Consider the following 25,012-nt stretch of genomic DNA (forward strand, 5'->3'; position numbering starts at 1 on the left):
TGTCCCCAGATGGAACTTTCTGCTCTACAGTCTATGATGGCTGTACAAGAGGAAGAGCTACAGGTGCAGGCTGCTGATCTGGAGTCCCTGACCAGGAACATACAGATAAAAGAAGACCTCATAAAGGTCTTTCAAAGCTTTTTAAAGACTATTGGAAGTGTTGGAAACTCAGATTACCTGTAGGGCATCTTCAAACAATATGTGGATACATTTGGTCCCTTGGCCAGTGCTTATCAATATCCCACTTGAAAGTATAGTAGATTATTTCAAGAATATCTGTTCCCTTACTCCTCTGCTAGAACAGCTTTTATTACTATATTAATATCTATACTTATTACTTGTTTTTTAATTTCTAGGACCTGCAAATGCAACTGGTTGATCCTGAAGACATACCAGCTATGGAACGCCTGACACAAGAAGTCTTACTTCTTCGAGAAAAAGTTGCTTCAGTAGAATCCCAAGGTCAAGAAATTTCAGGAAACCGAAGACAACAGGTAAATTATTGAAATACAGACTTTATTTTTTTATTTGAAATAAGCAATAGAAAGACTGTCAATCTCAACTACTTTTGAAAAAAATCTAGGTCAGTTGATGGTATTTCATAGAGAATCCATACTCCACAGTACCTTGCTCAGTAGCAGTCATACATGCCTATTTCTAACCTTTATAGTTCTGAAAGGAGTAGCAGTTGCTTTTGGACACATACTGTCAGTTATCCTTCACTCTCAAACATAAGTCACTTCTCTCTCAATTAACTCTTTCTCATCTGCCTGCATTTAGCCATGTTCAGGCGACTCCCAATTTAAAAAAAGGAAGAGAGGAAACAACCCTGCCTTTGCCTTGAGTTCCTCTGTAGCTCTACTTTATGCTTGACCTTTTCAATGCCAAATTTTTTTCAAAAAGATTTATTTACCTATGCTCTACGTCCATTACCATTACTCTCACTAACTGTTCTTATCATTCCTCCCCCGCAGCTTTAATTTTAGCTTAAACATCTCTGCTATTTACACATTATCATAGCCCATTATTTTTATGTCATGTAGTATATCTCACAGGACATACGTATGATTGATGGATGTCTTTTCCTCCCACTAGATAGTAAGCTTTTTCCTAGAATTAGAACAGAGTCTGTCACATTAAAAGGTGCTCAGTAAATGTTTATTGCATGAACATTGAAAACTAGAAAGTCCTATTGTATGTTTCCCTCTTTCCTATCCTTTCTCACTGTTTTTTGGGCTTCTTTCCTATGCTTCTGACTTTTGTCTCCTTTTTTTTCTTTCTTGCGCTCATATCTGAATTCAGCTAAGATATAAAATGATATTGTGTCATTGATTAAAACTGTAAGATACTACAGAGATCTTAAGTAATAAAAGACTGGGACTTTTTGGTCAGAGTATGTGCAAATACATTTTTCTTTTTTTCAGGATAAACTTGGCCTCACGCCTCACTTTTCCATTTGTATGTTGCTTCTTTTCTTTCTTCAGTTGTTGCTGATGCTAGAAGGACTAGTAGACGAAAAGAGTCGACTCAATGAGGCCTTACAAGCTGAGAGACAGCTCTATAGCAGCTTGGTGAAGTTCCATGCCCATCCAGAGAGGTAAGAGAGTAACTTTTCCCTTTACTAAATTATTATTATTATTATTATTATTAAGACAGGATCTCACTAAGCTGCTGAAGCTGGCCTTGAATTTGTGATCCTCCTGCCTCAGTCTCCCAAGTCACTGAGATTATAGGCATGTGCTGTCATGCCCAACTTTGTTTTTCCCTTTTTTTAAAAAAAATATTCCTTTTATTCTTTTCATTTCTTTTATTTCTTCTGTTCTTTATTAAGTGCAGATGCTAATAATACCAAAGAAGAGAGAAAAAGAAAGCTGTCCACTTTGTTATTTGTTGCATAGATGGCTCCAAGCCTCGGTGTCTAAATCTTGTCAGGAATAGTGTGTTTCACATAGTTAAGTGAGGATTAAATGAGAAGACAGCTTAGGCATCTAAACAGTGCTTTGCATATGGTAAGCATTTGGTGTATGTTCCTTTCTTTTCTCTGCTCCATGTCCTGTTAAAGGCTGTTCTGTTATAAAAGTACAGCTACAAAGGTCTCAGATATTAGTTTAGTATCATTGAATATCATTGAAGGTAATATAGTCATTGCAATACCTAATATTACCTCAGAATCATCGATAATCATCATGATGATTATATTTTCTTGTATTTTTCTCTTAATTTTTGGTCATGTATATTTTATCTTTTGTGTTTATTTTATATTACCCTCCCCCCGCCTCATTTCGCTTTCTCTCCCAGTCCTTTTTTCCTCTTTCACAGTTTTAAATTTTTATTATTCCCATTTCTTCTAATTTCTTGTTGGGCTTAGAAATATTTTCTTTTTACTCAGGAAAATGAAAGCAGGGGAAAGGTATGATAGGACCACTTGCTTGTGTTATTTTTTAAAGAACCCCTGGATCTTTAGTCTTCATGAACTGGATTTATTTTCAGAATACTGTCCATTTTGGTAAAAAATAGCTATCCTCAGCAATTCTACTTGGCTCAGTCTTGCTTCACAGGGTCTTCTGAATTACTCTACCTTTGTCAGACATTTTTCAGCATTACAATAATTTTGGGTAAACATGGAAGCAAGTTTACTTTTTTTTTTTTTTTTTTTTTTTTTTGTGGTGCTAGGGATTGAATCTAGGGCCTGTGCATATGAGGCAAGCACTCTACCAACTGAGCTATATCCCCTTGCCTTTCAGTTTACATTTAATTTTTCCTGGGTTTTAGTTTTTCAGAAACTAAAGCTTTTAATAATGAAATTTCTCTTATGGGGCCTGTAGGAGAGTGAGAGCAATCATAAGACTATAATTTTATTTGAGATTTGCCCAGAATCTGGCCTAAAGGGGCAGGCTTTGAAGAAAGAACAGGCCTTGCAAATCTATCAGTAGTGACTACATGTGCTGCACCAAAGAGCTCATTCATTTATGATGTCCTGGAGAACATTACTTTAGAAAATCTCACAGTCTAGAGTAGCATTGATGGCTCTTTGGAAACATATGTGGACTTGTTACAGTTGATGGCTAATCCATTTTCCTTCCATGTGGCATGTTCAATCAGCTCTGAGAGAGATCGAACTCTGCAGGTGGAACTCGAAGGGGCCCAGGTATTACGCAGTCGGCTAGAAGAAATTCTTGGAAGAAGCCTGGAGCGCTTAAGCAGACTGGAGACCCTGGCCGCCGTTGGAGGTGGGGAACTGGAAGGTGTGCAAGTTCTTCACAAGCATGCCTTCTGAGCGCTGGCGGGTCACACTGCATCCCAGGATGGAAAACCTGTTTACACTAACCAGAGGGAGCCTTGTCTGATGTGACAGAATTAAATGGTGACTTACTAATAATAGAGCTGGTACAAGTAGCATCAACTACAAAGTGAAACTCACTTTAGCCTCCTGTATCTTATGTACATATCTACTTCTCCATTGATTGTTGGAGGTTACAAAGTGTATTTGCACATTTAAATCATTCAGTTTTAGTTTCCCCACACACACTCATTCTTTTTCCCAGCCCTTCCTTCTTGTTCCCTCATCCCTTCTATGGGCCAATAAAGTTTATTCCTTCCCCACTTTCACAGTCCATTTCATATGTTCCATATCATGTCATAAATGCATGTGTGTGTATTATTTTTGCCATTCAATCAACTCCTGCTCTTTGAGAGCATTTTTAAAATCCAATAAAAGATGAGAAAGAGAAAGATTGAGTTTATAAGAATGACTTTGCAAAAGTGATAATCCATATCAGAAGGTAATCAAAATCAGGAGAGTAGTCTTAGGCCAACTTAAGGAACAGAGGCAAAACCTGTTAAAGTGTTTATAATAAACTTTTGGCTCTAATATTGTTTCAGAGTTGACTGTTGATCAACAGAGGTGAAATTAGATAGTTAAATATTAAATTCTATTTAAAACTTTGTTGATCCCTTTAGGTTTTCTTTTAAGCCAGGGACATGCCATTTAGTTCAGAAAAGTCTTCCATTGTCAGAATTCTCTGTGTACAAAGATAATTGTTAATGTAATATCCCTGTTTAAAATCAGTATTTTGCCAAATAACTCGTGGAAAAGAGTATCACTTCTGTATTTCCATTTGGTAGTGGCACTAGTTGGAGTCCTTTATTTTTCACTATCTAGTGTGCATACACTTCTCTATATTAAGTAATGGGCTCTAGGCTTTTAAGTGCTCAAATAGTTTAGAATGAAATGTCACTAATCTGTATTCATAGGTTTTAGTCAGTGTCTTGGTGATCTTGTGTGGCAACATGACAGGTGTAAGGAAAAGGCACTCGGGATTGTATTTCTGGTATTTTAAATGTCAAGAGTATAAAAAGTAACCAAGATTACTGTGGAGTTTTGTGGATTCAGCACCAGGAGGTTTCTTATTTCTGTGGATATTTGTTTCCTAGATTAGAAGCAGAGATTTTAGTTGCTTTAAACATGGTAATAAGTGAGCAGGGATTTAGGGTTTTAGTACCCTAAACATGTCTGAGTTTCTTTTCTAAGCTAGATGGAACATAATTTTTCTTTTATACTTCTGTTTTTCACATGACACTGTTTCTTTCACATGATAATTTGACATATTATGATTAGAGAACACAATTCTGATGAACATTTTTGTGTAACTCACAGATAGCTGTGATTGGACACATCATTCATATTGTCATTTAGCATTATATAATGTGCTTTTCTCTCTTTAGGAACACAGGGTCTTCTGAATTACTCTACCTTTGTCAGGCATTTTTCAGCATTACAATAATTTTAGGTAAACATGGAGTGCCGTGTATGTGTGTGTGTGTGTGTGTGTGTATGTTTGTGTGTTTTACTCTGGGGATCAAGCCCAGGGCCTTGAGTATGCTAGGCAAGCACGGTACCACTGAGCTATATCCCCAGCCCACTTAAGCCATTTTTAATCAGAAACAGAACTTAAATTTAGAAAAATCCATATTGATAGATTTCATTGGTCTTACATTTTCTTTTGAATAATGCAAGTCCACAAAGTAATGGTTAAAAGGGATCAGGGTAGATAAAGTCTACAGTTTTTAGGACTGTAGAGTTAAAAAGGACTTCTAAGGGTATTTTTTTAATGAGTGAAATGGAAGTCCTTATGACATGTTTAAACTCTTATGAAAGTTTTGTTAGTTTGTTTTTTGAGGGGTTCTTTTGTTTGTTTAGGTTTTGTTTTTGTTTTTGTTTTGGTGCAGGGATTGACTATAGAGCTTCATGCATGCTAGGCAAGTGCTGTGTGACTGAGCTACCTACCTAGCCACTCTACTGCAGGTTTAAATCATATTATTGAAATCTAATGATTATTAGAGACTAGTATATGTCAACATTTGTCTGATGGTCTTTTTTTTTTTTAAGCTATTTAGTTATTTACTTTGAGAGGGTATATTCTTATCCCCTGTTTCCTTTACCCTCAACCCATCCATTGCCACAGCAACTTTTCTTCACTCAGTTGTAGACAGCAGCAATATTTTTAGTACCTCTGTATCTTAGTACATTTTTCTTGTTCATAATTCTAAAAGATTTTTTAATTATATCATATTTGGTTAAAAAAATCTATTAAGGATGAAGAAAATCTAAACCCATGTAGGATCTCAGCCACAAAAAGTAGCTTCCTTATAAGATTCTTTAATATATTTTACTTAGTTTATACATGAGTGACTTATGCCTAAAAGACCTATCACTTCTATGCTAATTTATGCTCCTAGTTTAGTGTGTGGGTTGTAAGAAGTTGAGTCATAGTTTCAAAACAGTTCAGTTTTCATTTTGTTAATTTCAGTTTTACTTTGAGTTTTGAGTTGCTTCTGGAATCTTCTGATTAGGGAAAGAAGCAGCAGGTCACATTATACTAAAATTATTCCTTTTTTAAAGAAGTAAAGGTTGATTGGCTTACCTAAAAGTTATAGTCTTAGAATACTTTTAGTACTTCTGCTTTCCTTGAGCTCGTAGTAGAAGTCTCTAGATCCAATTGTTTGGGTAAAGGCATTGTTTTCTGGTCTTTTTACAAAAGAGCCACATAATCTTCACACTTGAGATAGTTGTCTCTTTAATACTAGCTGGCCTCATATTCAACAAGTCTGTAGCCAGTATCCTCCAGATAAAGGGACAAAATGTCTATGAAGTTAGGAAAAAAAATCAGTAACTCACACACTTGACATCCATTTTTCATCTTACATTGAAATATTGTACAAAAGGTAGAATAAATGAAATGAATTTTCTTTTTCAAATACAAACATCTTGTGAGATAGAAGCACATATTTCTTCCTTGCTCTTAAGTTAAAGCTTGGGATGCTTTTCTCCTTTGGATAGTATAGAACCATTTGTACTCAGGAAAAAAAAAAAAAACAGCTGAAAAAATGGAGCTCATTTATGGTAACTCTAATAAAAAAAGAGAAGGGACAAATCAATAGGTAGTGTGCTGGACAGATTTCTATAGGGTAGTTTCTGAGTCTTAATGCATTTTGAAATATTTAAGCCACTCCTTCACCATTCATAGATTTATTAAAACATTTTATTATGATTAGAAAATAAAGTAATACTTTTACATAGTCTTGAGTATTGATAGAAGGTAAATTCTCAGCTTTTTTCTATGTAATCACATGAGCCAGGATGAGTGTCCCAAATAAAAAATTAGCATTATCATTTGCCTCCAACAGGGAAATGGAAGGGAAACCCAAAACTGTTGAACTAATAATGCTAATTTTTGTCAGATTTCAAGTAAGAACATTTAAACTTGTAAAGTGATAAACTCATTATTTTTGTGTTACTTTCCTTTTGTTGTTTAAAATCAAATTCCAGAAATAAAAATCTTTATTATACTGTTTTCCTTTGCTAGAGTTGAAAGAATAAAACAGACAGAAAGTTCAGCAGCATCAGAAAATGTTTGGTCTAAAATATTAAGAGTAGGACTAAGTACTTGAACCAAATTAACTTTTTTCCCTGGAGAACATCTAATTGTATGGCAAATTCTTGTAGATTTGCTTTTTAGTACTTGAGTATGAGGTGCTGCTTTTTGTAGTTATAAAGTCATTATTCTAAGATATTTATCTCTCAATTTATAAACTTTAGAGGTGTGTATATATACATGCAAGTATATTTTATAACTCATGAATTCCCATCACTGTCCATGGAGCATTATTAGCTTAATTATTTTAAAAGCAAAGTTTTATTTGCTTTTATCACTTTAAATTTTGTCGGCTTAAAGTGATTCATAACTTCAGATGAAAAAGAAAATGACATGTTAAATGATCAGAAACTTGGCATTAAATTATTTTTAGAACTTTCCCCACCAAATTGAGCTGTATATTTTTCTTTGAAAGTTAATTTCTTCATAGATCTGTGGTGTTAATCTGTATTAATATTTGTGTTAAAATGGAGAGTGTACTTTTTATATATAAGTGTTAGAATTTCAGCTTACTTTAGTTGAGACACAACAAATTGTTACTGATCTAATAAAAATATCAAAGGCCAACAGAAACTATTTGGTTTTGTTCTTAAAAGATTTATGAGAAAAGAAATAGAGGATACTTATCTTTTTTTCTTTTCCTTTATAGGAAAATCAGTCTATTGATCATTGTACTAAAATTCCAAGTCAAAGTAAGGCTCTTTGGAATGAGTACTTTACTAAAGGAAGGAAGAAGAAACCTGAATTTTTCTCCTCCCAACGAAGTGAGACTAAAGAGACAGTGTTACACTTTTCTCCAGAAAACTGAAACTGGCTGCTTTACCTTAAAAATCCTCTCTTAATTCTCCTTGCTGAAGTAGATTAGGAGAAAGCAGGACGGATTTGAGGATCCACTGTTATGGTGGCTGGTGCTGTCTCTTTAAATCTTCCTAGAAAAGCCTTGTGTTCTTTAAAGAAGAGACCATAAGCGGGAGGAAATCCTCAACACTACAGAATTACATTTACAGAATAAATCCAGTGAGCATATCTTCTCTCCAGGACGTCCTAATTTACACATGTACTGGTCATCCTAAGGATAAGTGACTAGTTTATTGAATAATCACCCTTTTGAAAAAGTAAAAATGTTTTCCAAAACCCTGTTGATATTTCATATCCTGAAAAGTGATTTGGATTTTAATTTAGTTTTGTAAAGCCACTTAAAAACAATGCTTTCTGAATACTGTATGGGTCAGGGGCCTCCAGGTTGCATGAGATGTGTTGCAACTTAAAGACAAAGGTATTCCACAAAGGGGCTTGACTTGCAGACAGCAGCTTTCTGTTGTTCCAAAACAAGCATCTGTTTAGATAAAGAATTTTATTTCTCAGTAGAGGCTATGGAGAGCTACATAGAATATTGATTTTTCTTATGGCCCTGAAGGGAATGGATTCAGATAAAATTGATAGAAGAATGTTCTCCTTTGGTTCTTTCATCTAGCATCATAATATTAACAGTGATGGTTGGTTCATGACATAAAGTATGAGAGTTCTGCAAATGGGCACACAGCAGAGTGTCCAGGAATGAAAGAGATGGAAGGAGAGGACCTGGCACTGAGGGAAAGAACACTGGGCACTGCAAACTTAACTCATGCTGTCAAGTACTAGCTTTTAAAATCTTCTTCCAGGATTAGTAAAATATGAACCCTGCTATGTTCTTGGTTTAGTTCTTAAAGATTTATGAGCAAAGTAGAGAACACTCATATCTTTTTTTCTTTTCCACAGGGGAATCAATCTATTGATTGTTGTACTAAAATGTCTTATCTCTTTGCTGTTGATCCCATATAAATGGCTTATAAGGGAAATAATGATTATAGAGTAGGGGGAGTTATCTTGACACCACCCAGTTTGGACTCCTTACTAAGAATTAAAATTAAACTTTGTGAATTTTCCTGTAAAGCTTATTTTGCATGGTGGAGTTTCAAGACAGTTATAATTTACTGCTGGTGAATCCTGTTTGTATGGCACCTTTCCAAAAGAGTTCATCCTATTTCGCTGATGACTCTATTCTTTTTCAACTGTCCTGGAAAGCAGAAAGAGCACAAAGTATTATTTCAAGCATCTTGCTGAGGAAAACCGATTTTCATAAGTGAAGAAGTACAGGTAGAATCAATCAAGATCATCCAGTTAATAACATCAGGTCTAGAACTTCCTTCTTCTGCTTACATTTAGATTCTGTGGCCTTCAGTTTAGTTAGCCCTAGTCCAAGGACCACTTCAGTTGATAGAAAATTATTTTCTAGATCTAAATAATGGACATTTTGGTATCACCTCTATTTTGTGTGGTTCAGAGCCTAGAATCTTGTAAGAACCACAACTCCATCAAAACCATAAATAAAAGTTTATCAGCAGTAACAATAATAATAAACAGCAATACTGTCTGAGGGTAAGCTTTATTGAGGACATACTGTACTAAGCACTGTTCTAAGCACTTTAAAATTAGCAAACCCTTTGAAGTTCACAACAGCTGCATGGAATGGATGATATTATTAACCCTAATTAACAAATGAGGATACTGAGTTACAGACAGGTTATGACTTGCTTAAAGTCAAAACTAGTGACAAAAGAATAATTCAAACCTCGACTGGCTCCAAAGTCCACATTAACAATATGCAATTTATCTTCAATTTAAAAAGTTTTATAAAAGTAAGAATTTTTTCCTTGGTCAAAGAAGACCTTATGGTTGCAGAATGCTTAAACTGTTGCCAAAGGATTTTATTATGTTACATTTTAGAGGGTTATTAAAAAAAATATTTTTTAGTTCTAGTTGGACACAATACCTTTATTGTATTGATTTATATGTGGTGCTGAGGATCGAACCCAGGGCCTCGTATGTGCTGGCAAGGCAAGTGCTGTACCACTGAGCCACAACCCCAGCCCCGATTTTTTTTAAATATATATTTCTCTTAGTTGTAATTGGACACAATACTTTTATTTTTATTTATTTTTTATTTTTATGTGGTGCTGGGGATTGAACCCAGTGCCTTGCAAGTGCTAGGTGAGCGCTGTACCACTGAGCCACACAACCCCAGCCCTTTTAGAGGGTTATTTTGTTTATTTTGTAGAACTGAATAGATGGTAGAAGATAATTTTCAAGATCTAGATAATGGACATTTTGTTATCACCTCTATTTTGTGTAGTTCAGAGCCTAGAATTATTATAAGCACCACAATTCTATCAAAACCTCAAATAAAAGTATTTAAGATTGCAGGCATGTTTTCATGTTAATATGAAACATGTAAAACTTAATCTTGGAGAATTGAGTCAACTTATGAATGAATAGATTCTTAGATTTTGGAGACTCTCAAAGTGACAGACCAGTTTATTTTATATTTTTATCCATAAAAGCAGAAGACTCATCAGTATAAAAAGTTTTAGAAACTTTCATTTAAATTAGAAATTTAAAGAAGTCCAAGATAGTTCTAAAGATAGACTTCTGTTGCCATGTAAAAAGCTTAGAAAAGGGGATTCCCCACAAAAGAGGTTCTTTATTTTCATTCATTTAAAAAAATGTAAATTATAACAGAAAGATGGATGACTAATGTACACTTAGATATGATATATAAGATATCTTCATTTTATTCCAACATTTTCTATAAAATATTTTCAGCTTTATTCTAGTCCTCAAACAAACAAACAAAAATTGTTTTCAGCTTTCTAATTCAAGGTGGTAAAAGGTACGCAACGTTAAAACTGCTGTAAAGTAACTACAGCAGATTGAATGAACTCTGGGGGGTAAGGAGGAAAGAAAAATAAAATCCCTGTGTGGTAGAGTGTTGAGGTAAGATGGGCATTCTTCCTTTTTCTCTAATTTCTGATGAAGTCAGAACCAACACATCCTGTTCTCCCCCCAGTGAATTAAAAAGGAACATTATCTAGAAATGTAAATGTGGCATCAGAAAGCACCTCAAAGGTAAGTGGAGGGCAAAAAGTGTCAGATAAAAAACTTCAAGACCCGTGACAGTCACCTTTCCTAATTCCTTTTGAGGAACCTAATAAAGGAATCATCCTGGGATGTGGACTTAGCATAGGCTGTGCAAGCCACCAAGAATGGTATGGGACAAAGATCTGGATCTAACAGAGCTGAGCTTCCTTGAACTACAGGATCATTCTCTAGCTCAGTGTTCTAAAGGAAAACAATGGAAAATATGCTTTCTTAATCTTTCACTGAGTAGGACAATTAATCTGTGTGCGCGTGCACACACAGGAAAAATAAGATTATGATCTCTGTCATTGTACAGGGAAAGATTCTCCAAAGTAAGCATAATATAATATATGTGTCCTTCAGTGAATTATCATTTAGTGTTTTGAAGCAGTCAGAGCATTCACCTCTGAGTAGAGGTGAACATATTCACCTCTATTCAGCCAGTGCCTTGAGTGAGAGAGTTCTGGGGCCAGTTTGAAATAATAAGTATTGGAAATCCCCACTGTACACTGTCTGCCACAGATTAAGATGCTCATTGTTAGAGGTTTCTCTTTGTGGAGGGATTTACTGAATAGGATCCTGCCTTGGTCCGTGATTAAATAACGTTCACCAAAAGATCAGGGAAATTAAACTGTTAGAACAGCATGCCTAATTATCTTTATACCTTGATGAGGTCAGCATGAGCCATTGCAAATTCTCTGGCATGAACTTGCAGAAGCCAAGAAATGGAATCTAAAGACAAATTGCTCCTGTTCAACTCATCTGCAGGATGGGGAGTAAGAATTCAGGCTTAAGAAAGAATAGGTGAGAGGGCTAACCACTCGGACAGTGAATGCTTATTATTCATGTAGAACCTTTCATTTATGGAAATCTGAGCTAAGGAGGAAGCTCCTTGGATTGGGAAGAAGCAGCAAAAATAAAGTTCTGATTTATCACCTGAAGAAACAATGAATGGATCCTAAGAGTACAGATACTTCTTGACATAGGCCTTGTCAGGATTAGTTGGGTAACCTTAGACAAGCCACTTAATCTCTTTAAGGCCAGGGTTATTGAGTGGTATGAAGAGGACTTTAACAGATTGGTTGCTGAGTCCAGGGTCAGAACTAGATCTTGAGATTCTCTAACCTGGGTAGGTTCTGTAAGATACAGGGTGGCACAGGAGATATTCTTTGGTATTTTGATAAAATAAAACTATAATGTGGGCACAGTTATTGATCTAAAGTAGTATGGACAGTCTTTTATTCTAACAAAAGTAAAAAAGAAGAAATTCTCTAGATTTGTTCATTATTGTAGTCACTAGCTATATGTGGCTATACCAATAAAAATTAATTTAAGTAAAATAATTAATCCAGTTTCTAAGTCACACTAGCCACATTTCAAGTGCTTAATAGCCACATGTGACAAGTGTCTACTTATTGGTACTGTAGACAAAGAACAGTGCCATCATCAAAGAACGTTCTGTGGTCAGCACTGCCCTAGACCACTAGCTGCCTAGACCAGTAATGGCAGTGATTTGTCCTTTAGAGCAGGGTGTGGATGTTTGTGCTGTGGGGTGACTGTGTACATTGGGGAATGAACGAATAGATTAATCCTTATTTGAACAAAGTATAAAAAACCCTCCATTCAAAGGATGTTGTCGTTGAACAGAGTTTGAGAGACATGGGGAAGAGGGAAAGAGGAGGGAATTAGGAAACAGTATCATTCTGTGTCTGAAATCTGGACTAGACCTGAGTCTTCCCCAGGACACAGGACCCCCAGATGGGAGAACCTCAGAGATGTCATCAGTCTATGCATAGCTGATCACAACAATGGAAAAGTGGGAAAGGAACTGGGTTGCCTTAATCCTTAGGAAATGAGGGAAACTCTTAGCATTTGTTGGGGGAAAAAGATTAGTTATGTTTGGCCCATGTTACAGAAGAAAAAGTTGCTACATAGCCAGGATAGGGAATCATTTAGGCTTTTAAAAAATAGATAAGAGGGTAATCATTCTTGACAGTCAAGCTTTTTGGTTATAGATCTGTACAAGCTTGAGTGTTAGTAAAAAATTACTGCAAATACACTGAGAAGGATTGGTTCTGCTTTCCCTAATGGCTAGGATTCCAGGCACTTGGGGAAAGAAAGAAATCAGAGGTGGATGGCAAAGAGTGTAATTTTACCTGCTGTCTGGAAGCCATCTGTGAAAGGACTCACCTTTCTCTTCTGAACTTACTTCCAGGTGCAGCTGCAGGGGATGACACTGAAGATGCCAGCACTGAATTCACTGATAGTATTGAGGAGGAGGCTGCACACAACAGCCACCAGCAAGTAAGTCAGTGTCAGGTCCTGGGGTTCCCTGGGTGGAAGGTACACAGCCCTTCTGGGGTCTGATGGTCTCCCACAGCCTTTGTGCTCCTAAAGTGAGAAGACATTATTCTGTATAAACCACTTCCCAGTCTGCTGCTTGTCCTCCCTAGGCATCCCAGCTGCCTCTCCAACCCACATTGTCAGTTTCTCTAATAGACCCTTTTGTTTTTACTACTTCTGTGTTTTTCTTCTGTTTCTTGCCTCTTCCTACCCACCTTTGCCTTTATTTACTGTCTGTAGCTATAGCTTCAGAAGAATTTTTACTTACAAGACAATGGATACTTCCCCTCTTGTGCTTTTGTAACTGAAACACACCACAGAAGACAGGGAGACATCGAAGGGCTGCTTGGGGAGGTGGCAGGGCTTAGGACCTGCATGGGGAGAATGCTGAGAAACTCCAAGAGGATCAGAATGTCTCCATAGCAGGGATCTTTCTCAATGGAGTCTCATATAGAAGAGAACTTGGCAGTGCAACCTGACAGACTACCCAGGTTGTGACTAAGTCAATGACCAGCAGATGGCCCTTCAACAGCAAGCCCCTGTCAAGCCTCAACTTGGTATCCAAGGCTGAAACACAGTCCCCACCCACTATCAGAGAAAGCACGTTCTCAAGTCCAACAGTGAATGTCCTGGACCTCAGAGATTATCACTGATAGTGAGCCCACAACACTTGTTGGAACTCCTAAGTGTCTCCGCCTTGCCCAGTGACATTTAACAGTTGCATCTTCTAGATGGACAATGCCTGAAACTAAGTTATTGCAGAGAAAGTAGATCCCTGATAGAAATCCTTCTGCAAAAGTAGCCAGGCTTCCCCAGTGATAGCTTCCTTAGGACTATGAGGAAACCTGTAGGGAAAATGAGGATGCCTGGGTCTGTCTATACACCATCTGCATAAGAAAAAGAGGAAAAATTTAATAAACCAGTGAAAGGAGCCCAAGTGAACAGTCCCCAAATCTTACAGGATATGGCACAATACGTCCTCAAGAATTTCCCTTCTACCACGAGTCCCTTTTTGTTACTTTAGCCATAGCTAACCTTCACTTCTTCCTTGAGTTTTTGCATTAGCTCCACTACTTTTGCTTGAATATCTTTTTCTGAGTCCTTCTCACCAAAGGTTGTGAATTTAATTGTGCAAACCACTGCCCCTCAGTACAGATGCTTCTGCCCTTCACTCCCTGATTTCACTGAGGATCTTCGGTAAGAGAAAGGAACCTACAGAATGAACAGATATTCACTTTAAGACAACTGGTTTGGGATGGCAGCTGGTCACTGATGGTTAGTGACTGTGGGATGGGATTAACTTAGAATAAATAAGCAGGAAGCACAGCTGTAAGGAGATTCAGATTCTGATTTGCATGGTATAAATTATTTTTGGTAGTACAAGTCCTATAGGAAAACTGACTTATAAAGTCATTTCTTCCATAGCCTTTTTTTTGTAGCCTAACATGGAGAATACAACCAAATCCTATTTTGATAAGGTCAGTCCAGCTGGGAAATGGACTTTTACATTGGGGCATATTGCAGTGCTTGCAATATTACTTGGCATAGGAGATGCCTAATATAATTTTAAATTGATAGACTTCTGGATTAGGGCTTGACTCTTGATAGATAAAGTGTATACCTGTTGGATGAAGAGTCTCTTGGGTAAGCACCATTTTCCTTTTTATCGCCTTTTCTTAAAAAACCAATCTTCAGCTTTGGGGAGGAGGACCCTTCGTATGTGAAGTCATTGTAAGTTTACTTCATTTTTCTGGAGTTTACAGTTGTGATTCTCTTTCTTTCAATTAAATAAAGCTTGCTTTGCCATAACTGTGTTTTGTGTCCAGATTCTCAAAAAAAAATCATTTGCTTTTTTCTAGGAAAATGGTTCCTTATTTATTAGGTTGTGTTCTCCTTGTTGGAAACTAAGACTTATTCTTGACACCAAAATCTCTTCTTCACTCAAGCATCCATATACTTCCCCTGGTACACATATCCAACTTTGGGTTCCTGGGCAAGAGTCACCTTTTAGCCAAAGAAAGTTTTTTTCCTCATTTTTTTGACTCACCTACTTAAGCAAGCTTCAGGTCTGGCTATGATGATAATTTCTCCTAGATATCTCCCCCAAAATTCCAATCTCAAATAGATTAAGATCTACAGTAAACACCTAGGAAATTTCCATTAAAGAAACTAGAATAATCAATCATTGCTTTCTTCATTTTAACTTTGCAATGGAGAAAAGTTAATCAAGAATTGAGATTCAAATGCAAAGGAGAGAAGTCAGTAGACTAAATGTGATGTTTTAGGAACAGCTATTTAAAAAACTAATATTATTTTTATTGTCCAATCATGATTATGTACGTTTATGGGGTACAAAGTGATGTTTTACTATATAAATAAAATGTGAAATAATTACATCAAGCTAATAAATATATCCATCACCTCACCTCACCCTGGTTTCTTATGGTGAGACATTTGAAAGTTATTCTTAGTTCTTTGGAATTATACATTATTAGTGACTGTAGTCATCTTGCTGTGTAATAAATCTCAAAACCTATTCCTTAAGTCTATCCAAAACTTTGTACCCTTTAGTAAACAACTTCCTGATGTATCCCCCCTCACTCTGGTAATTATCACTCTATTCCTTACTTCTGTTAGTTCAACTTTATTATAGATTCCACATTTCAGTCCTATAAGTGAGATCAGGACATATATGTCTTTGTCTGCCATGCTTATTTCTCTTAGCCTGAAGGACTTCAGAATCTTCCCAGTGACAGGATTTCTCCCCTTTTTAAAGGCTGAGTAATATGAGGTTGAGCATAATATTTTCTTTATTTACTTACTTCTCTGTTGAGAAGTTGACCTCTTATCATGGCTATTGTAAAATGATGCTGCAGTAGACATGGAATGCTGAAATCCTTTGACAATATGATTTCAATTCCTTTGTAAATATATATCCAAAAATGGAATTACTGGATCATATGGGTAGTTCTATTTTTAGTTTTTGGAGGAGTCACCATACCATTTTTCACAGTAGCTGTAATAAAGTTCATTCCTACCAACAATGTACAAGTTCCCCTTTCTTGGCATCTTAATGCTTGATATCTTTTTTCTTTCCTAAGTTTGTATAAAAACCAATCTAACAGGTGTGAGGAGATATCTCATTGCAGTTTTATTTTGCATTTCCCTAAAGATTAGTGACGCTGTGCATCGGGGGAAAGCTAGTTTTTAATGCACTTATTGCTGCCTGGGAACTGACTTACATTGTGAGAGGTATGAAGCAATAGGGAAAAACAGAACAACTCTATTCAAGCAAGAGAGAAGATCCTGCACTAAACCTCTGCAGGGCAAATAGGAACTCAGCACCCAAAAAGTTGAATTGTATGGAAACAATAGCACAAGTGAATTAGGTAATGTTGAAGAAGATATCTATAAGAAAGACATAGCTAAAATAGATTTAATGGATTCATACTACTGCCACACATAGTGGAAGTCTCAGGGTTTGTTTGAAGGAAGGAGCAGAAATATTTGCTTTTCATAAATGATTAAAAACTAATGAAAAGGCTAGTTTCTGAGTCACTTTTCATACATTGACATTTAAATTATATTTATATTTAAATTTTAAGTTTAGTCAATGTATGCCATCGTTGAGATAGAACTATGAAAACCCAAATTAGCATAAGCAAAAATTAGATCTCGAGTCATTATTTTTTCTTTAACAAAATAAGTGTATTAAAACCAATAGAGTAAGGTATCATACATACAGATGGTGCTTGAAAATAGTTAAACTTGTTTGGCATGGTGACACATACCAGAAATCCCACTTACTGGGGAAGCCAAGGCAAGAGGATTGCAAGTTTGAGGCCTGCCTTGGCAACTTTGTGACACTCTGTCTCAAAATAAAAAATAAAATAAAAAGAGCTGGGGATGTAGCTCAGTGGTAGAGCACCCCTGTACCATACACACACAAAATGGGTAGATTTATAAAGTTGGACATTATTTTTAAACAAAAGGAATCCTTGGGTTTTAGAAAATAATAAAGATTGTACCCATATTCAAGACTAATGGTGATGTTTTAGTTATGTTAATTGGAAAGGGTTTATATTGAAAGATAACACAGTTAAATGAAAGGTAGAGCCATAAATTTTGCAAAGTGGTTTTATCCAGTACCATGTCCTTTATTTTGTCACAAATGGTTGGTGGCATATGTGGAGATGACCCCCAAACTGACTAAGCTGATCAGCAGAGTTATAGAGAGAAAATTGTCAAGAGCCTGCCAGATGTCAAGCTCACAGAACCCATGTACAATTGGATACCTAGAGATGGTGTCCTTTGTGTGTGGATCTCTTTCTTTGACACAGGTGCACATCTCCTTACTAAACACCACTTGCACATGCATGTTATGAGTTACCTCCACCACAAACCTGTGGCTTAGATTTTATCATGGTTTCTTAAGGGAAGTAGCAAAAGTCAATTGCTTTTTGCCAACCCAAGCCGCTCCAATTATTGATCCATGTAAGGTACCCTAGATCTTATTCTGTTAACATATTGGTAACTTAAATGAAGGTTTAAAGCATATAACTAATTCAACAAATCATCCCTACTTGGGTAACCACTACACGTTATAGAGATGCACAGCAAATATTTTGATGGTTTTGATAATTAGGAAATGGTTCTGCATAGCTAGAATGAATTTATAAGTGATAAGTACAAATAACAGATTTATAGATATAAAAGAGAGAGAGAGAGAGAAAAAACATGACCCAGACAAAGCTGTGGGAGAGAGGTGGGAAACTGAGAATTAGAATTGACCTGGGGGTAAGTAACTCTCAAATGCTGCCACTGAGATAAAAATAAAAATTAATGTGACATTGAGATATATTGAAATTAATTTAGACAGGCAAGAAATCCTTGTTCTAAAATAATAGTCATACACTAAGTAGATTGCCATACTTTTGTTTTGATTTCCACACTTTAAAAAGCATGAAAAACAACTAGAGACGAGTGCAAATGAACAGAAAGAAAGTCTAAAACTTCGCTAATTCCCATTTGAGGAAACACTGTAAGATTTGCTTTAATTGAAACTTGAAGAGGATTTTTAAGAAAAAGAAAGGTATTGGGAAATTGTTTCTACCTTGATTTCTTCTTACATGCTTAAATTCGTAAAGAGAATTTGGCTGACAATATTGGCACAAGTGAAATAACCAGAAAGGAATAGAGGCTTTTGAACAGGGCTTCACCTCAGCTTCTCAGTAGTTTAGGATGTGATTCCCCTGCTGTCAATGAAATAAAGCTTACTCTGTAGCTCCACCATTATTCTAATTTTGTGAGGACTGCTGCTGTTTCCTGAGTACCCTGAGCCCTCCTGCTCATCTTCTCTTTGGAATCTAAGTTCCAGGTAGGGCCTTGGGCATTGAGCCCTGCAATTTTGAGCCATCATCTTCTGATTCAAGGATTCCAGTGTTGTGAAGCTTCGTGACTTGTGAGAAGACTCTGGGGAACTCTGACCTCTCAGAAATAGGAATCACCCCATCCACAGACACAGACTTATTTAAAACTTGTTTGTTTATGTGTGTGTGTGTGTGTGTGTGTGTGTGTGTGTGTGAAAGAGAGAGAGAGAGAGCGCTTTTTGTGTTTTCCTCACCCTTCTGTGTATTCTCCTCTTCCCCTTTGTAACAACTCTGCTCACTAGATGTGTCCTCCTTGCCCAAACCACTCTCCCAGACCCTTATGACTGAGAAAATCCTTAGAAGGGAGTTCATTTTAGCTTTGTCTTCTTGTTGTTGCTTCCATTGAAGGATGTCCTTGTGATCTCATGTTTCTCTTGGGTCCTCTTTAATGACCTAACATCATTTTATGTATGTGACCTAATTTCTTTAAACCATTATTTTGTTTCAGCTTACCAAGGTGGCTTTGGATAAAAGCTCGGCAACTGTGGAGACCCAGAACACATCCCTTTCCCCTCCATCCCCAGTAGGAGGGGACAGTAACAGGTGTCTTCAGGAGGAAATGCTCCACCTGAGGGCTGAGATCCACCAGCACTTAGAGGAGAAGAGAAAAGCTGAAGGGGAACTCAAGGAGCTAAAGGCTCAAATTGAGGAAGCGGGATTCTCCTCTGTGTCCCACATCAGGTAGGACATTTTCTCCAGGGAAGGCGAGCCTATAGACCACAAGTCCCTACCACCATAGCCAGGGCCTTGCCTTGCTGCAACCAAGATGTTTGTGTTGCTACATGACTATGGGATCCACATTCCAGGATCCATGCATTGATGTTTCTATGAATTCTTTACAGCAAAGTTAATGGATAATGGTGATCACTTTTGTTATTGATTGGAATGTATAAGGGATCTTCTGCCCCCAAAGTTTAACTGCTGTATGCAGAACCACAGCAGTTCGCAAGATAGGGGTATTTATATGGAAGCCCCTGCTTCTCCAACTCAGTTCCCTGGCAGAAGCAACGAGTAATCAAATCATGGAATAGCAATTTTAATAATCTCTGCTGCTTTATTAACTTGATTAAAATGATAAATATCTGATTCATTGACTAGATTGGCTACTCTGTCTTTAGCAGCTTTTTGTCAAAAGATGCCCAGAGAATATTTTGATATAGGGATAATCCACTTAATCATTCACCACTGAGGACTCTTGTTTAGAGTACAGCTATAAGATGTACAAATTTTAATTCATGTCCTGTGGTTTCCCGGTATATTACACATCACTTAAACTTACTTGAATAACATTAACATTTGAAGAGGACCTTGATATCCAGCCCATTGTCCATGTTTATAGTTAAGAAAACTCAGGCCTAGGAAGTTCTAAGTGACTTACTCAAGATTGTGTAATGGTCCATAGCCAGACCCCTGGCTCCTGATTTTTAAATCTGCTCCTTTCTTCTGTTATGTATTTTTTCAAATATTTTTTTAAAACTTCGGTGATCATTCTAAATGTTAGTTCTTTCACACTGAATTATAATAATTCTTTAGTTAAGTTCTACTTAAGTTAAAGCACAAGCTTTGCTTAACTTTTGCATGTGTGAATTTAGTTGAGATGTTACAAACAGAACAATTCTTTTTGATTCTACACACCATGCCTTGTGGATTATTTTCCTTTTTCCTCAGAGTTACTGTTCTGAAACTGATTTTTTCTCTCCACCAGACCTCAAGAAACACTGATGTTGTAGAAGATAGAATCTAATACCTAACCACTCCTTTCAAGATTTTGTTGAGCATGCTTTCATTACTTTGTACTGTGAAAACATTAGTGTTTACCCCAAAATGTAGTTATAATATTAAATATTATTTTCTATATTATATATGTGTCCCCCTCTCTCCCTCTTTCATCCCAGTTTTGGTAACATCCTGTCCATTTTTATCCATTGAAAAACTGTCTCATGGATGCTCTGAATTCTATGTCCTAAAGTATTTTCTTCCCTAAATGACACCAGATTAATTCTGCTCGAAGGCCCAAGACTTCAGGATTCTGAGAAATCTAGTTGAGGGACATAGCCAACTACTGATCCTTCAGGCCATGAATTACCATTTTTTTTTTTGCCTCTTCAAGCTCAGCACTCTCAGTGCTTAAGAATCACCTGTGGAACTTAAGTAAGATTCAAATTCATAGGCCTTAGCTTAAGAGCCTTTTAAACAAGGACCTGGTGGGATTTTGATGTTAATATTCCTCAGGTCTACAGCTAGTTGCAACAGCATCAAATGACTCCTCTGTTGAGGATTCTGAGCTAACCACATCCTGTAATTTCATTAGTATCTACTAATGTTATAATTCTTATTTTTCATAAAAGGTATCATAATTTTTATTTTATCTAAAAGGAAACTGAGACTCCAAGAGGTTAAGTGAATTGCTTTGTGAAAGCCATGTTTTTTTATAGCTTCCATTAAACCCCAGAAAAGGGAGTATTGGGGATAAGGGTAAAGCTAGAATGTCTTGGTGAAAATTAGTTTAGTCAATTTTATTTTTTCGACAATGTGAATGTTTTACATGGCAGGAACCTGTGGAGACCCTGGGATACAGGGCAAACGGTACAGATATGGTTTCTGCTCTCATGAAAGTTATCTCCTATCACATGAGCCAGACATATAGCAAATAATTTTATGTTTATGTTTTATCTAATTAGTATTGTTTCTGTCTTATGTGTTCCTAGATGCCAATTATGGTGGTTTTTTTTTTTGTTGTTGTTGTTACTGGAGATTGAATTCAGGGGTGCTTACTGAGCCACCACCCCAGCCCTTTTTAATTTTTTTATTAAGGCTGGCTTTGAACTTCCAATCCTCCTGCCTCAGCCCCCCAAGTCACTGGGATTACAGGTGTGAGCCACTGTGCCCAGCTCCTAGATCCCAATTTATCCTTCAGTGGTTTAAAATGAATGATAAATAATAGAACTGTAGAATCCATAATAACAAATTTGTCATAGGCCATTTCCTTCTAATGTTTTACTGAATAGTGCAAGTACCTCTGTGTTTTCCAGAGGTCACTGAGAATTAGAAAACTGGCTATTTGGCCAAGTAAAGAAAAATAGACTGTAGATCTTGATACCGAGATTTTAGTGATTGGCGCTGCCATCAAACAGCTGTTGGAAGTATTTGGTGTGGGGCTGTCTCTCACCCTTCCTAACTCTGGATATTCCAGTGTATAAAATAAAGATGTTGTTGTAGGTTTTTGAGGTTGCTTCATGCCCTGGCATGTCCCTGAGTCTATCATGGACTGAGATGTGGGTAAAAGGGGCTATAAAGAGCTATGGCCAAGACCAGATCTGTTCTCTGAATGTATATTTTCTGTAGGAATACCATGTTGAGCCTTTGCCTTGAGAATGCAGAGCTGAAAGAGCAGATGGGAGAAGCAATGTCTGATGGATGGGAGATGGAGGAAGACAAGGAGAAAGGCAAGGTGATGGTGGAGACTGTGGTCGCCAAAGGGGATCTAAATGAGAATACCCTTCAGGCTGAGTTCAGAAAGCTCCAGGGAAAACTGAAGAATGCCCACAACATCATCAACCTCCTCAAAGAACACTTGGTACTAAGCAGCAAGGAAGGGAATAATAAACTTACTCCAGAGCTCCTTGCACACTTGACCAGGGAGATTGACAGAATGAACACAAACCTGGTTTGTTCTCCTGGGAAGAACCAATGCCAAGAGGAGGAGTTGACCACAAGGCCTTGCCCCAGACCCCAGAGCCTTGACCTTGGGGCCGCCCTGGCAGTGGATACCCACCAAGTAAGCAAGGGCATGGGTGAAATGAAAAATGCTTGGTAAAGATCTGGAGATATCAGTTTTTATCTTAAACTGCCTATCAGGAGGTAATAAAGGAAGGGCAGCTTTGTTCCACAGGGAGGGAGATGGTAATAATAAAAGTACCCATTCAGTTTTAGAAAGGTTTTTACATTATCTCATGAGTATCTCCTAAATTGTTAGTTTTCCAGGTAACATCTCAGCAGTAGCAGTGGGTAATAAGACCTCATCTCTGCCCTTGACATCATACGGTGGGGAAAAATGGCCACAAACCCAGATAATTTTAATAGGATGTAACTGCCATAATAGTGGGATCCATCAGATTTTGAAGCATCCCAAATGGTGTGTAATGACATCTCTTTCTTATCAACTGCTATTTTCATCACACTTCATTACAGGTGTCTGTGATCACAAGGGGTTGTTGGGATTCTCTTAAGGGAATTAGCTTTGCTGAGGATTCAGTCAATGGAGAATACAGAGGATTCTGAGAGAACCACTGAAATAGGAATGCAAGGAGAGCTGAGTGGAGGTTTCTACCTCTTCCCTTCAATCACTGAGCAAACATTTTCTGAGAGCTCTCCTATAGACTTGATTGGCACTCTGCTGTGTGCTATAGATACAGAGATGAATAAAACATTTTAGAAACTCTCTAGGAGCTCTGTCTAAAGCAAGTAACTATTGAATGGTGTGACAAGTACTCTGATAGACACATGAGTATAACCCACAGTGTTAAAAGGGGGAAGTGGCTATCACTGTGTGTGTGAGTAGGGGGGATGGCCTCAGGCTGTCCTGATCCCTGTATTGGTCCCTTTTACAGTTGGATAACCAGTCTCAGGCCCAGGATGGTAGGCCTCAATCAGAATTTAGCCTGCGTGGTTCTACCAAGCACCTGCGCTCTCAGCTGGCTCAGTGCAGACAATGCTATCAAGACCTTCAGGAGAAGCTACTGATCTCAGAAGCCACTGTCTTTGCCCAGGCAAACCAACTGGAGAAGTACAGAGCCATATTTAGTAAGTATTGGAAGCTCACCATCACAGTGTCTTTGTTCTTCCTAAGAAAAGATAGGTCTTGCAGATTTTACTCTTTCCCCCTCCAGTCTCAAAACAAATTCAGTTCTGACCATAGTGCTAGAACTGTGGAAATGGATATTTTACTTCAATTTGAAGATGGCAGAGAAAAAAGGAAGAAAGCAAAGTTTCAAGGTTGCAATGGGCGTATAGGGAGAAAACTCATCTAGGTTTGCTAATTTCTGGTATAGTGAGTAAACTGCCTTCCTCTCTCAGTGTAATTGGTTCTCTTTTATTTTCTTTGTACTATAACAGATTCTTTAAAAATGTATAATAATTATTGGTTTAGATCAGCACTGTCTAATATAACTTTTTTGCAGTGGTAGGAAAGTAGAAAACATATATATATATATATATATATATATATATATATATCTGTCTCATATGTCTATTGAACATATAAAATATGGCTAATGCAATTTGGAAATTTTAGGTTTTACTTGATTTTAATTCATTTAATATAAAATAGCCACCTTATTGGCCAATACAGGTCTAGATGTCTTGGGACTCTACATTAGCTCAGCCCCATTTAAACATTTACTGAACTCCTGTGGATAAAGTACTTGCAAGTTTCACTGCAGCTTCCAGAGATGATAGTATTGAATATCCAACTTACAAGTTTCTAGTCCCAACCTAGGTTGTCAGAAGTGAGATTATCAGTGAAAAACAAGCTCATCCTCAAAGAAATTCTGCCTGGAGCAGATGATTTCTCCTCCTGACCCCAATAAAAAGAACATATATTCCACCTTGATCTGACCTCCCTGCCCCTAAAGGTCAGGGTGTATGCCCCAGAAGTTCAGGGAACATGTGAGAAATTCAGATACTCTGTAATACTTTCTGTTACTTCCTGAGCAGGTGAATCCCTTGTGAAGCAGGATAGCAAGCAGGTCCAGGTGGATCTCCAGGACCTGGGCTATGAGACTTGTGGTCGAAGTGAAAATGAGGCTGAACGTGAGGAGACCACCAGCCCTGGTAAGATCATAGGGTATAGGACTCACCTGCCTGCCCCAGGGTCAGCTGTCACATTTGGTTGCCATTCTAGAACCACTGGAACAGGAATGCAAGGAGGGCTGAGTGGAGGTTTCTATCTCTTCCCTTCAATCACTGAGCAAACATTTTCTGAGAGCATTCCTATAAAGAGAGCTATATGCATTCCTGTTCCAGTGGTCCTAGGCTATTCCCATACCTTATTGATTAGTAGGGGTTGGGAAGTTGTGATTGAAAGGGACCCAGGACCAGAAAAGGACAGGAAATGTGGAGAACTCTGCTTCAAAATGAGTCTGAATATGAGTTTCACCTTCTATAATTAACTTTTAGCATACTTCTCTTAAGAAAATAACATTCTATCCATATCACTATTATAGAAAAAAATAGCAAGGACTACTTATGAAAGAAGGGAATAGATGAGCTCTTGGGGTTATGTAAGCAATACATTTTTAAAAAATATTTTGTTTTGCCTTATAAAAGACAATAGTCATGGGGCCCCTA

At 37.2% G+C, this 25,012-nt stretch overlaps 1 protein-coding gene across 38 annotated transcripts in view; it reads left to right on the forward strand.

The window, feature by feature from the left end:
* The window catches only part of Pde4dip (myomegalin), a 235,864-nt gene that overhangs the window by 171,025 nt on the left and 39,827 nt on the right, over positions 1-25,012 (forward strand). For 11 of the 38 annotated variants that reach the window (XM_046467236.2, XM_046467216.2, XM_046467235.2 and 8 more), the window contains 9 exons: positions 10-126; positions 357-494; positions 1,485-1,597; positions 3,103-3,245; positions 13,108-13,196; positions 19,113-19,345; positions 22,010-22,442; positions 23,275-23,467; positions 24,377-24,496. In XM_046467236.2, the coding sequence (XP_046323192.1) occupies positions 10-126; positions 357-494; positions 1,485-1,597; positions 3,103-3,245; positions 13,108-13,196; positions 19,113-19,345; positions 22,010-22,442; positions 23,275-23,467; positions 24,377-24,496 (1,579 nt within the window). Of the gene's footprint in view, positions 1-9; positions 127-356; positions 495-1,484; positions 1,598-3,102; positions 3,733-13,107; positions 13,197-13,475; positions 15,051-19,112; positions 19,346-22,009; positions 22,443-23,274; positions 23,468-24,376; positions 24,497-25,012 lie in introns of those variants that run through there. The other 27 variants (XM_046467245.2, XM_046467218.2, XM_046467232.2 and 24 more) reach the window with 5 other exon arrangements.

The sequence above is a fragment of the Marmota monax genome, unplaced genomic scaffold (assembly GCF_021218885.2).
Source record: "Marmota monax isolate L192 unplaced genomic scaffold, Marmota_monax_Labrador192_F-V1.1 WCK01_AAM20220418_F8-fsc00181, whole genome shotgun sequence".
Taxonomy (NCBI): Eukaryota; Metazoa; Chordata; class Mammalia; order Rodentia; family Sciuridae; genus Marmota; species Marmota monax.